This window comes from Oncorhynchus clarkii, chromosome 32, assembly GCF_045791955.1.
Source record: "Oncorhynchus clarkii lewisi isolate Uvic-CL-2024 chromosome 32, UVic_Ocla_1.0, whole genome shotgun sequence".
NCBI lineage: Eukaryota > Metazoa > Chordata > Actinopteri > Salmoniformes > Salmonidae > Oncorhynchus > Oncorhynchus clarkii.
The window spans coordinates 7,471,697-7,489,162 of NC_092178.1; the positions used below are offsets into that span (position 1 = coordinate 7,471,697).

Consider the following 17,466-nt stretch of genomic DNA (forward strand, 5'->3'; position numbering starts at 1 on the left):
GCGGCAGAGAAACGACTGCAAATAACTGCCTCTCAGTTCGCTTCAGACCAGCGGTTCAGACAGTCAGACAGAAATGAGGTCAGATACACGAACGCTCATTGCACACTCCGATTATTATTACACGGTTTATTCAGCCAATGGACGCCGGCGGGGAGTGGTTTTGGCCAAAAACAGGATAGAGACAGCGCGTGATTGGCTGTTTAGAATGGCTTTTATTTCTCGGGAGGGGATATAAAAGTGTGTGGCGTTGAACGGTATGTTTACAGTATACTGGCAGAACGATAAGGAAAAAGGGGACTATGAAAAAGTGCGACACTTCCATTCTTCCACATGGTTCTCTTACTGCTCAGGCGAGCTGTGCAGACAGCGATATTAAACATCTCATAGGAAAGTTACGGAGTTGTTTTCAGCAGCGAAGTGTTCTTGGTATCACAGGGCGAGTTTTCAGTCGCACTGGAAGTTGAACGTTTGAGTGCAGAACTTTGACGTTTGAACTTGTTATTTTGTGCGTCTTTTGGAAAATATCCGCGCACCGGAGACTTAAGTACACAGTGTCTCCAAAACGGACTGATCAGACAGAGTACTGCAAATAAAGAGAAAGGAGACCTGCAACAACTTTTACACATTCGGTCTGTGTGGTTACACAAACATACATTTCTTGAGTGATTGAAACAAAACTCTGATGATAGAACATTGGCAACTTTTACGCACTTCACACCATAACGACATAATTCTGAATAGCACTTTTTTAAAAATTTGGTTTCCTGTCTAACCGAGAGACAGAGAAGGAAAGAAAGGGAAACGATGGTACAGCACATCAGCCACGCAGAGAGCACGGATCCCTTCTCTCCCGGCGGCGACTCCACCGATACCGGGGATATGGACTTGGACATGGACCCGTCCCCGACTCCCGGGTCTCCGCTATCCTCCAACGGAAGGGACCGAGGCAACGTCGCCTGGTGTAAAACCCCCACAGGACACATCAAGAGACCGATGAACGCGTTTATGGTGTGGTCTCAGATCGAGAGGAGAAAGATCATGGAGCAGAGCCCGGACATGCACAACGCCGAGATCTCCAAGAGGCTGGGCAAGCGCTGGAAGCTGCTCAAAGACACGGACAAGATCCCCTTCATCCGGGAAGCAGAGCGGCTGAGGCTCAAGCACATGGCCGACTACCCTGACTACAAGTACCGGCCGAGGAAGAAGGTTAAGACACCCAGTACCAAGACAGAGCGGGGAGAGAGAGGGGAGAAAGGAGCGGATAGGAGCGGGGGCTCAAAATCCTCCTTGAAAAAAAGCTCTGGATCTGTGGGGGCCAGCAGAGCGCACAAGCAGGGACAGGGGAGCGCCAAGCTGGCTACCCAGGGGCCGGAGTGTGCGTCTTCCGCGGATCACCACACACTCTACAAATCCAGGTCAGTGACTAGCGCTCGACAGATACCAGACAAGCAAACGAGACGCGACCACATGTTTGGCGGAGGAGGGAGCTTGGACAGCGGGCCACCCTCTGTGGGAGTCCCGGGCAGTCCTGCCCTGAGCAGCTCGGCTGAGTCCAGTGACCCGATGAGCCTGTACGATGACCAGGTGACGGGGACAAGCAAAGCCACTAACCCTTCATCATCCTCATCATCAAAGGCCCGCCTCAGGTATACACGTGCTTCCTCTCCAACCCCGTCCGCCTCTCACTCCTCTGCCTCCTCCCTCTCTTCTTCCTCGGATGAAGAGCAGGAGGATGAGCGGTTCGAGCTACAGCCGAGCCCTGGGTTTAAGAGCATGTCTCTGGGCAGCATGGGGCCATGTGTGTCGGAGCTGGACAGGGATCTGGACTGGAGCTTCGGGGAGTGCGGGGCGGGATCTCACTTTGACTTCCCCGACTACTGCACCCCAGAGGTCAGCGAGATGATCTCGGGAGACTGGCTGGAGTCCACCATCTCCAACCTGGTCTTCACCTACTGAGCGGCAGAGAGGAGGAGAGAAAATAAAACTCACAGAGAAAATAAGGGAAAGAGAACCCCCTGCCTCGCGCAAAACTAAAACCCCGTGAGTGAGAATCTTCAGACATTCTTTCAGATTAATGGGGAGTGAAACGTGCACAAAATAATTCCCCTGCGGTTTCGGAAAATAATAGGCTAATTTGAAGGACATGTGTTTAGGTTATTCAAGCATGGTGTGTGCTTAATTAAGAACATCATATTTTTCATGTTGTGCGTATTGACAGGGATCATGGACACGGATTGGGACAGGCATGGGCGCATTGCTTCCTAGTGCGCAGACCTGACGGAAATAAAGTGCTTAGCTTGCATTTGGAGACGGGAGAAATACTTTCTTACTCCCTTTGATCCCGCCTCTGTTTAGGAGTGACACACAGACGGACTTACTGAACGGAAGCATTCAACCGGGCCGCAGAAGGACGTTTTTTCTGCCTGATGGTGATGATGACTGTATGAATAAAGTACATTTTTGGAGAGCTTGACGTTGCAAGGGGGTTGACGGTTTTCTAAGTGACCCAGTCTGGTTATTTACCCGCCCTGTGTTGATGGTGTTTGTGGAGTTAATATTCAGGTTTGTTTTTCTTTCTGAAACGTAGAATAATAATGATAACAGCACGCGCTCCCTGTGGAGTATTGTTCAATTTTAGTGATGAACCTGAAATAATAATGTTTATCGCAATGTGATTACAGCGCTGAGTGTGTGTGTGTGCGCGCGTGTGTGTGTGTGTGTGTGTGTGTGTGTGTGTGTGTGTGTGTGTGTGTGTGTGTGTAACCACAGAACACAGTTCACAATCACCAGCTTTCCTCTCAACGGCAGGACTTTTAATTAACAACTTAAAACTCAGAATCTTTTGTCTGAAAACTTTTACGCTCTCAATGCACATTTCAGGACCATTTCCCTTCCTGCGCAACTCCTAGTGCTTCTGACTTTGTAGTTATTCTATATCAGATGACGTTTTTTATATCGATGTATTTATACCAGCCGAACATGTTTTTTGTTGTTGTTTTATACTTTGAAGTATTGTTATCGTATAATAGGTCTTGTTTATGTGTAAGCCATGCACCTGTCTGTATCCCTCCGCGGGAGGGCTAGACGTGTATCTTATTTGAATGTTAATATCTCTCACTTTTTAAAGGAGAACTCAGTGTGTCATTTTCTATACGTGTATTTTTGTAGAAGATCTAAAGAGTGGATGCCGGTGGATTTTTTGGGTTGGTTTCCCTTATCTTCGAAGCCAGAGGGTCCGTTGTCACACAATCTGCTCCCTATACTATGTTTACGCTTGATAGTATCACGCCACATGCTTCTTAAAGGCACAGTGTCTATATTTCACCAGCCGAGTAAACAAACTCTCACACCACTGGAGCACCATCTCCACCCAGTGACTGCGTTTCTACAGTGGGTTTGGATAACCTGGACCCAATCTGTTTGCTCTGTCATGTTAAAGACCTTGGCATGATGGCACAAACAGACTGGTACACAGGCTATATCAGAACTGTTAAAGAGAGAGATAGAGATGCTGTTCGATTGAGAGAAAACATCTGTATGCTTTTATGGTGATATGTTTGATTTGAAACCACTGGATGGAATGTGACACTCACTCATTCTAAATGCCTATTTGAGTCAGAGGGAGGTAGAGGGAGATGGAGGGAGGTGGAGGGAGATGGAGGGAGGTGGAGGGAGATGGAGGGAGGTGGAGGGAGGTGGAGGGAGATGGAGGGAGATGGAGGGAGATGGAGGGAGGTGGAGGGAGGGAGATGGAGGGAGGTGGAGGGAGATGGGGGGAGGTGGAGGGAGATGGAGGAAGGTGGAGGGAGTTGGAGGGAGATGGGGGGAGGTGGAGGGAGGTGGAGGGAGATGGAGGGAGGTGGAGGGAGGTGGAGGGAGATGTAGGGAGGTGGGGGAGATGGAGGGAGGTGGAGGGAGATGGAGGGAGGTGGAGGGAGATGGAGGGAGGTGGAGGGAGGTGGAGGGAGATGGAGGGAGGTGGAGGGAGGTGGAGGGAGATGGAGGGAGGTGGAGGGAGTTGGAGGGAGGTGGAGGGAGATGGAGGGAGATGGAGGGAGGTGGAGGGAGGGAGATGGAGGGAGATGGAGGGAGGTGGAGGGAGGGAGATGGAGGGAGGTGGAGGGAGATGGAGGGAGGTGGAGGGAGATGGAGGGAGGTGGAGGGAGATGGAGGGAGGTGGAGGGAGATGGATGGAGGTGGAGGGAGGTGGAGGGAGATGGAGGGAGGTGGAGGGAGATGGAGGGAGGTGGGGGAGTGCTTTGATTGTCTATCATTGTGCAATTGCATAATAAGAATATTTAGTAAGTTTTTTTCTACCTGTTGTCTTACTTACTAGCAAATTGTTTTCCTATATTATGGCATGGCAAATTAGCATTCGTATTTCAGATTCAGGTATATGTATAGCTGTTGTGTTTTAAGATAAAAAAAAAATAATAATAATATCAATTGAAGATATTTATGTTTATTGACTGTATTATAAGGCAGATAAGATTGTGTTTATGATTTATGAATACCGGTCAGCGACAGGCACTAAAATTGCCATCTTTCGACATTCTGATGTTAAAGATGATTGGTCCAGGAATGTCTACCTTCATACCATTTTATTTGTTCTTTCTTTTTTTTTCTTCATTTGTGCAATATGCTGTGTGTATGATCATGTTTCCTCCAATCATACCATAACTCATTTAAATATAGAACTCAACGCCAGCCAATCGGGTCAACGACTGCCTCAGACCTCTGTACAGAAAATGTTTGTTTGTTTGTTCGTTCGTTTGTTCGTTTTGTTTTTTCAAGAAGGAAATAAAATCAGCTGGAACTGAATCTCTTTGTGTTGATTCGATGGCAGTAACAGTGTTCGGGTTCCAATCACAGGGGAAGCCAAGCCAGGGGGAAAACACTTTAGTTCAACCGGTGTGTTGTGATAATTGTGTTGTTTGCTCTATAACCTGTCAATTCATCTGCCCTGACACTGTGATATAGAGACACTGATATATAGACACTGTGATATAGAGACACTGATATTTAGACACTGATATATAGACACTGTGATATATAGACACTGTGATATATAGACACTGTGATATAGAGACACTGATATTTAGACACTGATATATAGACACTGTGATATATAGACACTGTGATATAGAGACACTGATATATAGACACTGTGATATTATATAGACACTGTGATATATAGACACTGTGATATATAGACACTGTGATATATAGACACTGTGATATAGAGACACTGATATATAGACACTGTGATATTATATAGACACTGTGATATATAGACACTGTGATATATAGGCACTGTGATATATAGACACTGTGATATATATAGACACTGTGATATATAGACACTGTGATATATAGGCACTGTGATATATAGACACTGTGATATATAGACACTGTGATATGTAGACACTGTGATATAGAGACACTGTGATATATAGACACTGTGATATAGAGACACTGTGATATATAGACACTGTGATATATAGACACTGTGATATATAGACACTGTGATATATAGACACTGTGATATAGAGACACTGTGATATATAGACACTGTGATATATAGACACTGTGATATATAGACACTGTGATATATAGACACTGTGATATAGAGACACTGTGATATATAGACACTGTGATATAGAGACACTGTGATATATAGGCACTGTGATATATAGGACTAAAGACTGAGACAATGAGAAGACACTGTGATATATAGGGACTAAAAGGCTGAGACAATGAGAAGACACTGATATATAGGACTAAAGACTGAGACAATGAGAAGACACTGTGATATATAGGCCTAAAGGCTGAGACAATGAGAAGACACTGTGATATATAGGGACTAAAGGCTGAGACAATGAGAAGACACCGTGGCAGAATAAATTCAACCACACCTTTGTTTCGTTACAAAACCGTAGTGCAACATTTGTCCTGTGAAGTCTACAAAATATATTACATGTAAAAAAAAAGTTACATGACCTACAGCATGGTCAAGCAAAATGAAGGTTTATGACATTTTTGACCTACTAAACTATTTATTTAGAACCACAAACATTTTTGTTTGTTTGTTTGTTTGTTTGTTCTGTCAATGACATTTAGATTGCGGTGATTGGGTTTGAAGCCACATCCAAACTTCCTTCCTTTAACATTTTATCGTTGGTGTTCCAGAACCATTCACGACTGAGCTCTGGAACCATGACATCATCACAGTCCAACCTAGAAGTATTAAATGAAGAACAACTGGATACACAAATGATTTCCTACTCTTAGAGGAGAACAGGAGGTTTGTTTTTGTGCCAGTACTTGTCTGTGTTAAGCTGAATCCAGTATTAAGCCTTAAATTAATAGGAGTGGATCCTCTCTGATTCCCTAATGCTACATCAATAGGAGTGGATCCTCTCTCTGATTCCCTAACCCTACATCAATAGGAGTGGATTCTCTCTCCCCTCTCTGATTCCCTAACGCTACATCAATAGGAGTGGATCCTCTCTCCCCTCTCTGATTCCCTAACCCTACATCAATAGGAGTGGATCCTCCTTCCCCTCTCTGATTCCCTAACCCTACATCAATAGGAGTGGATCCTCTCTCCCCTCTCTGATTCCCTAACCCTACATCAATAGGAGTGGATCCTCTCTCCCCTCTCTGATTCCCTAACCCTACATCAATAGGAGTGGATCCTCTCTCCCCTCTCTGATTCCCTAACCCTACATCAATAGGAGTGGATCCTCTCTCCCCTCTCTGATTCCCTAACCCTACATCAATAGGAGTGGATCCTCTCTCCCCTCTCTGATTCCCTAACCCTATATCAATAGGAGTGGATTCTCTCTCTTCTCTCTGATTTTCCATGTGGAGAAAACGTGGCTACCATGGCAACACTGTATCCAAGACCAAGGAGACCACGCACAATTCACTGGGGACCCCATTTCTCTGTGTGTGTGTGTGTGTGTGTGTGTGTGTGATGGGCACAGACAGCTCTTTGGGATGGGGGAGGGGTGCCAGACTTTCCTCTAGGCATGACTTGATTGGGGGGAGGGGATGGCGGAGGGTCTGTGTCTGCCTGCCTGCCTGCCTGCCTGCCTGCCTGTCTGTCTGTCTGTCTGTCTGTCTGTCTGTCTGTCTGTCTGTCTGTCTGCCTGTCTGTAATTGGGTGTGTGTGTTCTGTCTGTAATTGTGTGTGTGTGTTCTGTCTGTCTGTAATTGGGTGTGTGTGTTCTGTCTGTCTGTAATTGTGTGTGTGTGTTCTGTCTGTCTGTAATTGGGTGTGTGTGTTCTGTCTGTAATTGGGTGTGTGTGTTCTGTCTGTAATCGTGTGTGTGTGTGTGTGTGTTCTGTCTGTCTGTAATTGGGTGTGTGTGTTCTGTCTGTAATCGGGTGTGTGTGTTCTGTCTATTCTAGTGGATTGTGCCAGAAACTGCCTTCTGCCTCCTAAAATCAATTCATTCCTTCTGGATTCATTCATTTGTCTCCTGAATCTAATGACAGAGAAAGACATAGACAGTTGAATAAGGAGAGAGACCCTCCCAGAGGTATACTATTTAGTGTGAATTCATTAAGGGTTAGGGACAGAGACAGTTGAATAAGGAGAGAGACCCTCCTAGAGGTATACTATTTAGTGTGGATTCATTAAGGGTTAGGGACAGAGACAGTTGAATAAGGAGAGAGACCCTTCCAGAGGTATACTATTTAGTGTGGATTCATTAAGGGTTAGGGACAGAGACAGTTGAATAAGGAGAGAGACCCTCCTAGAGGTATACTATTTAGTGTGGATTCATTAAGGGTTAGGGACAGAGACAGTTGAATAAGGAGAGAGACCCTCACAGAGGTATACTATTTAGTGTGGATTAATTAATTAATTAATTAATTAATTATTCCTCTTGACCAGATCCCTATGGCCAGATCCCTATGACCAGATCCCTATGACCAGATCCCTATGACCAGATCCCTACGGCCAGATCCCTACGACCAGATCCCTACGGCCAGATCCCTACGACCAGATCCCTACGGCCAGATCCCTACGGCCAGATCCCTACGGCCAGATCCCTACGACCAGATCCCTACGGCCAGATCCCTACGGCCAGATCCCTACGACCAGATCCCTATGACCAGATCCCTATGACCAGATCCCTATGCTCAGACTATCCTTAATAAGGAACAGGCAGCTCAGACTGTATTTAGTAAGTAACAGGCAGCTCAGACTATCCTTAATAAGGAACAGGCAGCTCAGACTATCCTTAATAAGGAACAGGCAGCTAAGACTATCTTTAATAAGGAACAGGCAGCTCAGACTATCTTTAATAAGGAACAGGCAGCTCAGACTATCCTTAATAAGGAACAGGCAGCTCAGACTGTATTTAATAAGGAACAGGCAGCTCAGACTATCTTTAATAAGGAACAGGCAGCTCAGACTATCCTTAATAAGGAACAGGCAGCTCAGACTGTATTTAATAAGGAACAGGCACCTCAGACTATCCTTAATAAGGAACAGGCAGCTCAGACTATCTTTACTAAGGAACAGGCAGCTCAGACTATCCTTAATAAGGAACAGGCAGCTCAGACTGTATTTAATAAGGAACAGGCAGCTCAGACTATCTTTAATAAGGAACAGGCAGCTCAGACTGTATTTAATAAGGAACAGGCAGCTCAGACTATCCTTAATAAGGAACAGGCAGCTCAGACTGTATTTAATAAGGAACAGGCAGCTCAGACTATCCTTAATAAGGAACAGGCAGCTCAGACTATCCTTAATAAGGAACAGGAAGCTCAGACTATCCTTGATAAGGAACAGGCAGCTCAGACTATCTTTAATAAGGAACAGGCAGCTCAGACTATCTTTAATAACGAACAGGCAGCTCAGACTATCCTTAATAAGGAACAGGCAGCTCAGACTATCCTTAATAAGGAACAGGCAGCTCAGACTGTATTTAGTAAGTAACAGGCAGCTCAGACTATCTTTAATAAGGAACAGGCAGCTCAGACTATCTTTAATAAAGAACAGGCAGCTCAGACTATCCTTAATAAGGAACAGGCAGCTCAGACTGTATTTAATAAGGAACAGGCAGCTCAGACTATCTTTAATAAGGAACAGGCAGCTCAGACTATCCTTAATAAGGAACAGGCAGCTCAGACTGTATTTAATAAGGAACAGGCACCTCAGACTATCCTTAATAAGGAACAGGCAGCTCAGACTATCTTTACTAAGGAACAGGCAGCTCAGACTATCCTTAATAAGGAACAGGCAGCTCAGACTGTATTTAATAAGGAACAGGCAGCTCAGACTATCTTTAATAAGGAACAGGCAGCTCAGACTGTATTTAATAAGGAACAGGCAGCTCAGACTATCCTTAATAAGGAACAGGCAGCTCAGACTATCCTTAATAAGGAACAGGAAGCTCAGACTATCCTTGATAAGGAACAGGCAGCTCAGACTATCTTTAATAAGGAACAGGCAGCTCAGACTATCTTTAATAACGAACAGGCAGCTCAGACTATCCTTAATAAGGAACAGGCAGCTCAGACTATCCTTAATAAGGAACAGGCAGCTCAGACTGTATTTAGTAAGTAACAGGCAGCTCAGACTATCTTTAATAAGGAACAGGCAGCTCAGACTATCTTTAATAAAGAACAGGCAGCTCAGACTATCTTTAATAACGAACAGGCAGCTCAGACTATCCTTAATAAGGAACAGGCAGCTCAGACTATCCTTAATAAGGAACAGGCAGCTCAGACTGTATTTAGTAAGTAACAGGCAGCTCAGACTATCTTTAATAAGGAACAGGCAGCTCAGACTATCTTTAAAAAGGAACAGGCAGCTCAGACTATCCTTAATAAGGAACAGGCAGCTCAGACTATCCTTAATAAGGAACAGGCAGCTCAGACTATCTTTAATAAGGAACAGGCAGCTCAGACTATCTTTAATAAGGAACAGGCAGCTCAGACTATCCTTAATAAGGAACAGGCAGCTCAGACTGTATTTAATAAGGAACAGGCAGCTCAGACTATCCTTAATAAGGAACAGGCAGCTCAGACTGTATTTAATAAGGAACAGGCAGCTCAGAATATCCTTAATAAGGAACAGGCAGCTCAGACTATCTTTAATAAGGAACAGGCAGCTCAGACTATCCTTAATAAGGAACAGGCAGCTCAGACTATCCTTAATAAGGAACAGGCAGCTCAGACTATCTTTAATAAGGAACAGGCAGCTCAGACTATCCTTAATAAGGAACAGGCAGCTCAGACTATCCTTAATAAGGAACAGGCAGCTCAGACTATCCTTAATAAGGAACAGGCAGCTCAGACTATCCTTAATAAGGAACAGGCAGCTCAGACTATCCTTAATAAGGAACAGGCAGCTCAGACTGTGTGGACTGGAGTCACACTTACAAAGAGAAAAAAATATTTAATTGTTCGTAAAAATATTTTTTTCTCTCTAATTATTAGGATATCAAATGAAATAATCTAATTCATGCAGATGGACATGAACGCTTGAAACATCAAATGCCAATTTTATAAAAGAAAGAAAAAGTTCAATACATTGAATCATGCTTAGCTGCTGGAGTTCACATGTGGGCAGGGTGGAGAGCAGGCTAGACAGTAGAACCCCACAGTGGAGGTGTCATAATACCCATAAAACCTAGCGGTCAAACAGGGAAATGGTTCCAATCGTTATTACACCAGACATTTTTTCCCCATAGGGTATTTTAAAAACACTGAAAATAAGGGTGTGACGTTTTCATAGCCGTGTTCATTTGATTTATTTCACCTTTATTTAACCAGGTAGAATAGTTTTATTTGTATTTATTTCACCTTTATTTAACCGGGTAGAATAGTTTTATTTGTATTTATTTCACCTTTATTTAACCAGGTAGAATAGTTTTATTTGTATTTATTTCACCTTTATTTAATCAGGTAGAATAGTTTTATTTTGATTTATTTCACCTTTATTTAACCGAGTAGAATAGTTTTATTTGTATTTATTTCACCTTTATTTAATCAGGTAGAATAGTTTTATTTGTATTTATTTCACCTTTATTTAATCAGGTAGAATAGTTTTATTTGTATTTATTTCACCTTTATTTAATCAGGTAGAATAGTTTTATTTTGATTTATTTCACCTTTATTTAATCAGTTAGAATAGTTTTTATTTTTATTTATTTCACCTTTATTGAACCAGGTAGAATAGTTTTATTTTGATTTATTTCACCTTTATTTAACCAGGTAGAATAGTTGAGAACAAGTTCTCATTTACAACTGTGACCTGGCCAAGATAAAGCAAAGCAGTTCGACACATACAACACAGAGTTACACATGGAATGAACAAAACATACAATCAATAATACAGTAGAAAAAATAAATCAAAAAGTCTATATACAGTGAGTGCAAATGAGGTAAGATAAGGGAGTTAAGGCAATAAATAGGCCATGGTGGCGAAGTAATTACAATATAGCAATTAAACACTAGAATGGTAGATGTGCAGAAGATGAATGTGCAAGTAGAGATACTGGGGTGCAAAGGAGCAAGATAAATAAATAAATACAGTATGGGGATGAGGTAGATGGATGGGCTATTTACAGATGGGCTATGTACAGGTGCAGTGATCTGTGAGCTGCTCTGACAGCCAGCGCTTAAACCAATTGAGGGAGATATGAGTCTCCAGCTTCAGTCATTTTTGCAGTTCGTTCCAGTCATTGGCAGCAGAGAACTGGAAGGAAAGGCGACCAAATGAGGAATTGGCTTTGGGGGTGACCAGTGAGATATACCTGCTGAAGCGCGTGCTACGAGTGGGTGCTGCTATGGTGACCAGTGAGCTGAGATAAGGCGGGGCTTTACATAGCAGAGACTTGTAGATAACCTTTAGCCAGCGGGTTTGGTGACGAATATGAAGCGAGGGCCAACCAACGAGAGCGTACAGGTCGCAGTGGTGGGTAGTGTATGGGGCTTTGGTGACAAAACGGATGGCACTGTGATAGACTGCATCCAATTTGTTGAGTAGAGTGTTGGAGGCTATTTTATAGATGACATCACCGAAGTCAAGGATCGGTAGGATGGTCAGTTTTATGAGGGTATGTTTGGCAGCATGAGTGAAGGATGCTTTGTTGTGATATTGGAAGCCAATTTTACATGTCACTTTGGATTGGAGATGCTTAATGTGAGTCTGGAAGGAGAGTTTACAGTCTAACCAGACACCCAGGTATTTGTAGTTGTCCACGTATTCTAAGTCAGAGCCGTCCAGAGAAGTGATGCTGGACGGGCGGGCAGGTGCGGGCAGTGATCGATTGAATAGCATGCATTTAGTTTTACTTGCATTTAAGAGCCGTTGGTAGCCACAGAAGGAGATTTGTATGGTATCACCTGGAGGTTAGTTAACACAGTGTCCAAAGAGGGGCCAGAAGTATACAGAATTGTGTCGTCTGCGTAGAGGTGGATCAGAGAATCACCAGCATTAAGAGCGACATCATTGATGTACACAGAGAAGAGAGTCGGCCTGAGAATTGAACCCTGTGGCACCCACATAGAGACTGCCAGAGGTCCGGACATCAGGCCCTCCGATTTGACACACTGAACTCTATCAGAGAAATAATTGGTAAACCAATCATTTGAGAAACCAAGGCTGTCGAGTCTGCCAATAAGAATGTGGTGATTGACAGAGTTGAAAGCCTTGGCCAGGTCGATGAATACGGCTGCACAGTAATGCCTCTTGTCAATGGCGGTTATGATGTCGTTTAGGAACTTGAGCATGGCTGAGGTGCACCCATGACCAGCTCTGAAACCAGATTGCATAGCGGAGAAGTTACGGTGTGATTCGAAATGGTCGGTAATCTGTTTGTTAACTTGGCTTTCGAAGACCTTAGAAAGACAGGATAGGATAGATATAGGTTTGTAGCAGTTTGGGTCTAGAGTGTCACCTCCTTTGAAGAGGGAGATGACCGCGGAAGCTTTCCATTCTTTGGGAATCTCAGACGATACGAAAGAGAGGTTGAACAGGCTAGTAATAGGGGTAGCAAACAATTTCGGCAGATATTTTAGAAAGAGAGGGTCCAGATTGTCTAGCTTTGTCTGATTTGTTTGATTTGTAGGGGTCCAGATTTTGCAGTTCTTTCAGAACATCAGCTATCTGGATTTTGGTAAAGGAGAAATGGGGGAGGCTTGGGCGGGTTGCTGTGGAGGGTGCCGGGCAGTTGACCGGGATAGGGGTAGCCAGGTGGAAAGCATGGCCAGCCGTAGAGAAATGCTTATTGAAATTCTCAATTATAGTGGATTTATCAGTGGTAACAGTGTTTCCTAGACTCAGAGCAGTGGGCAGCTGGGAGGAGGTGCTCTTATTCTCCATGGACTTTACAGTGTCCGAGAAATTTTTAGAGTTTGTACTACAGGATGCAAATTTCTGTTTGAAAAAGCTAGCCTTAGCTTTCCTAACTGCCTGTGTATATTTGTTCCTAATTTCCCTGAAAAGTTGCACATCACTGGGGCTATTCGATGCTAATCCAGAACGTCACAGGATGTTTTTGTGCTGGTCAAGGGCAGACAAGTTTGGAGTGAACCAAGGACTATATCTATTCCTAGTTCAATTTTAATGGGGCATGCTTATTGAAGATGGTGAGGAAGGCACTTTTAAAGAATAACCAGGCATCCACTACTGTCAGGATGAGGTCAATGTCATTCCAGGATACCCCGGCCAGGTCAATTAGAAAGGCCTGCTCGCAGAAGTGTTTTAGGGAGTGTTTGATAGTGATGAGGGTTGGTCGTTTGGTCGCAGACCCATTACGGATGCAGGCAATGAGGCAGTGATCGCTGAGATCTTGATTGAAAACAGCAGAGGTGTATTTGGAGGGCGAGTTAGTTAGGATGATATCTATGAGGGTGCCTGTGTTTACGGATTTGGGGTTGTACCGGGTAGGTTCATTGATAATTTGTGTGATATTGAGGGCATCAAGCTTAGATTGTAGGATGGCCGGGGTGTTAAGCATGTCCCAGTTTAGGTCACCTAGTAGCACGAACTCAGAAGATAGATGGGGGCAATCAATTCACATATGGTGTTGGGCACAGCTGGGGGCAGAGGGTGGTCTATTGCAAGCGGCAACAGTGAGAGACTTGTTTATGGAAAGGTGAATTTTTAGAAGTAGAAGCTTGATTTTGTTTGGGTACCGACCTGGATAGTAATACAAAACTCTGCAGGCTATCTTTGCAGTAAGTCTATCTTGGCTGAAAATGTTATTGTTAGGGATGGAGATTTCAGGGTTTTTGGTGGTTTTCCTAAGCCAGGATTCAGACACGGCTAAGACATCCGGGTTGGCAGAGTTTGCTAAAGCAATGAGTAAAACAAACCTAGGGGGTAGGCTTCTAATGTTAACATGCAAGAAACCAAGGCTTTTACACTTACAGAAGTCAACAAATGAGAGCACCTGGGGAGTGGGAGTGGAGCTAGGCACTGCAGGACCTGGATTAACCTCTACATCACCAGAGGAGAAGTAGGATAAGGGTATGGCTAAAGGCTATACAAACTGGCCGTCTAGCACATTCAGAACAGAGAGTAAAAGGAGCAGGTTTCTGGGCACGATAGCTTAGATTCAAGGCATAGTGTACAGACAAAGGTAAGGTAGGATGTGAGTACATTGGAGGTAAACCTAAGCATTGAGTAATGATGAGAGAGATGTAGTCTCTAGAGACATTTAAACCAGGTGATGTCATCACATATGTAGGAGGTGGAACAACATGGTTGGTTAAAAAACGTTAACGGGATTGATATGACAACAGCCAGAGCGCCAAATTCAAACAACAGAAATCTCATATTCAAATTCCTCAAACATAGATGTATCTTATACCATTTTAAAGGTAATCTTGTTGTTAATCCCACCGAAGTGTCCGATTTCAAGTAGCCTTTACAGCGAAAGCACCACAAACGATTATGTTAGGTCAGAGCCAAGCCACAGAAAAACACAGCCATTTTTCCAGCCAAAGAGAGGATGTCACAAAAAGCACAAATAGAGATAAAATTAATCACTAACCTTTGATGATCTTCATCAGATGAATACTCATAGGACTTCATGTTACACAATACATATATGTTTTGTTCGATAAAGTGCATATTTATATAAAAAAATCTCAGTATACTTTGGCGCGTTACGTTCACTAGTTCCAAAAACATCCGGTGATACTGCAGAGAGCCACATAATTTTACAGAAATACTCATTATAAATGTTGATGAAAATACAATTGTTAGCCATGGAAATATAGATACACTTCTCCTTAATGCAACCGCTGTGTTAGATTTCAAAAAACTTTATGGCACATTGGGTGAGGCGGGTTGCAGGAGAGTGTTTAGAAGTTGAGGTTTAGGAAAATATTTTAAAAAGATATGCGAAGAAAAATACATAAAAAGATATATACAAGGGACACGACCGGACAAAAACAAAGACGTCTGACTGCTACACCATCTTGGAAGAGAAAATCTTTCTTGGACAAGGTGACTTATCAATATGTTTGGTTCCTTTTGTTCTACTTGACTCCTGAGTGGCGCAGTGATCTAAGGCACTGCATCTCAGTGTAAGAGGTGTAAGAGGTGGTTCGTGTAAGAGGTGGTTCAAAACCAGACTGTATCTCGCCGTGATTGGGAGTCCCATAGGGCGGTGCACAATTCGCCCAGTGTCATTTGAGTTTGGCCAGGGTAGACCGTCATTGTAAATAAGAATTTGTTCTTACCCGATTTGCCAAGTTAAATAAAGGTTTAAAACATTACTCTCAGATTCGAAAATGCTAACTGGCATCAAAGTAGACTACATGTCATCTCTAGCTGACATCTTTGCTAACAGGTATTGTGTACATTTAAAACTTGCACAAGACAGTTCACAGAATTGTCATTTAAGGAAATGTGTTCATTATTACATTTAGCTAGCAAAGTAGATAAGGCATACTTTCACAAACTGTATCTCTCTCGTCTCTTTGTGTTGTGTACATTCCTCTCTCATGTGGTCTATGTGGTCTGTGTGTATCTAACCTAACATAGCAGGCGTGAAAGTGTATCCATATCTGTCTGAGACGGAAAAAACAGGCGAAATGGATTATGGACATTGTAGTTAAATAACATGTTTCTGTGCTGAACATATTTGCTTAGTGAAAACTACAACTCCCGTCAGCCCAGCATCCCACATAGTCCTTGACTTGATTTCTCTGGTGATTTGATTTCTCTCTAGAGAAATGGAAAAAAAAAACACTAAATGGAATTCAAGTCCTTGAACTGACGTACACTACCAGTCAAAAGTTTGGACACAGCTACTCATTCAAGGGTTTTTCTTTGTTTTTACTATTTTCTACATTGTAGAATAATAGTGAAGACATCAAAACTATGAAATATCACATATGGAATCATGTAGTAACCAAAAAAGTGTTAAACAAATCAAAGTATATTTTATATTTGCCTTTGCCTTGATGACAGTTTTGCACACACTCGGCATTTTCTCAACCAGCTTCATGAGGTAGTCACCTGGAATGCATTTCAATTCACATGTGTGCCTTGTTAAAAGTTACTTTGTGGAATTTCTTTCCTTCAATTGTGTTGTGACAAGGTAGGGGTGGTATACAGAAGATAGCCCTATTCGGTAATATTATGGTAAGAACAGCTCAAAGTAGCAAAGAGAAATGGCAGTCCATCATTACTTTAAGACATGAAGGTCAGTCAATCCGGAAAATTTCAAGAACTTTGAAAGTTTATTCAAGTGCAGTCGCAAAAACCATCAAGCGCTATGATGAAACTGGCTCTCATGAGGACCGCCACAGGAAAGGAAGACCCAGAGTTACCTCTGCTGCAGAGGATACGTTCATTAGAGTTACCTGTCTCTCATGAGGACCGCCACAGGGACGGAGGACCCAGCGTTACCTCTAATGCAGAGGATACGTTCATGAGAGTCACCCGCCTCAGAAATTGCAGCCCAAATAAATGCTTCACAGAGTTCAAGTAACAGACACATCTCAACATCAACTGTTCAGAGGAGACTGCGTGAATCAGGCCTTCATGGTCAAATTGCTGCAAGACACCATTACTAAAGGACACCAATAAGAAGAAGAGACTTGCTTGGGCCAAGAAACACAAGCAACAGAAATTAGACCGGTGGAAATCTGTCCTTTGGTCTGTAGAGTCCAAATTTGAGAGCTGAACACACCTACTCATTCAAGGGTATTTGTATTTGCCAAGGCAGCAGCTACTCTTTCTGGGGTCCAGCAAAAGTAAGGCAGTTTATACAATTTGAAAAACACTACAATACGTTCACAGATTTCTAAATTTACTGCTTGCATCAGTTACCTGATGTGGAATTGAGTTCCATGTAGTCATGGCTCTATGTAGTACTGTGTGCCTCCCATAGTCTGTTCTGGACTTGGGGACTATGAAGAGACCTCTTGTGGGATATGCATGGGTGTCCGAGCTGTGTGCCAGTTGTTTAGACAGACAGCTTG

The 17,466-nt window shown here is 43.2% G+C and overlaps 1 protein-coding gene across 1 annotated transcript; it reads left to right on the forward strand.

Moving 5' to 3' along the window:
- The first annotated feature begins 286 nt into the window (after positions 1 to 286).
- LOC139392183 (transcription factor SOX-4-like) lies at positions 287 to 2,700 on the forward strand. Its single transcript, XM_071139964.1, has one exon. It carries the CDS (start codon positions 805 to 807, stop codon positions 1,954 to 1,956), a length of 1,152 nt encoding a protein of 383 aa, XP_070996065.1. The 5' UTR covers positions 287 to 804; the 3' UTR covers positions 1,957 to 2,700.
- Positions 2,701 to 17,466: the final 14,766 nt, after the last annotated feature.

Excerpts from the sequence above, each read along its gene's own strand:
- LOC139392183 (XM_071139964.1), top strand. The coding sequence starts at position 805 with ATGGTACAGCACATCAGCCACGCAGAGAGCACGGATCCCTTCTCTCCC.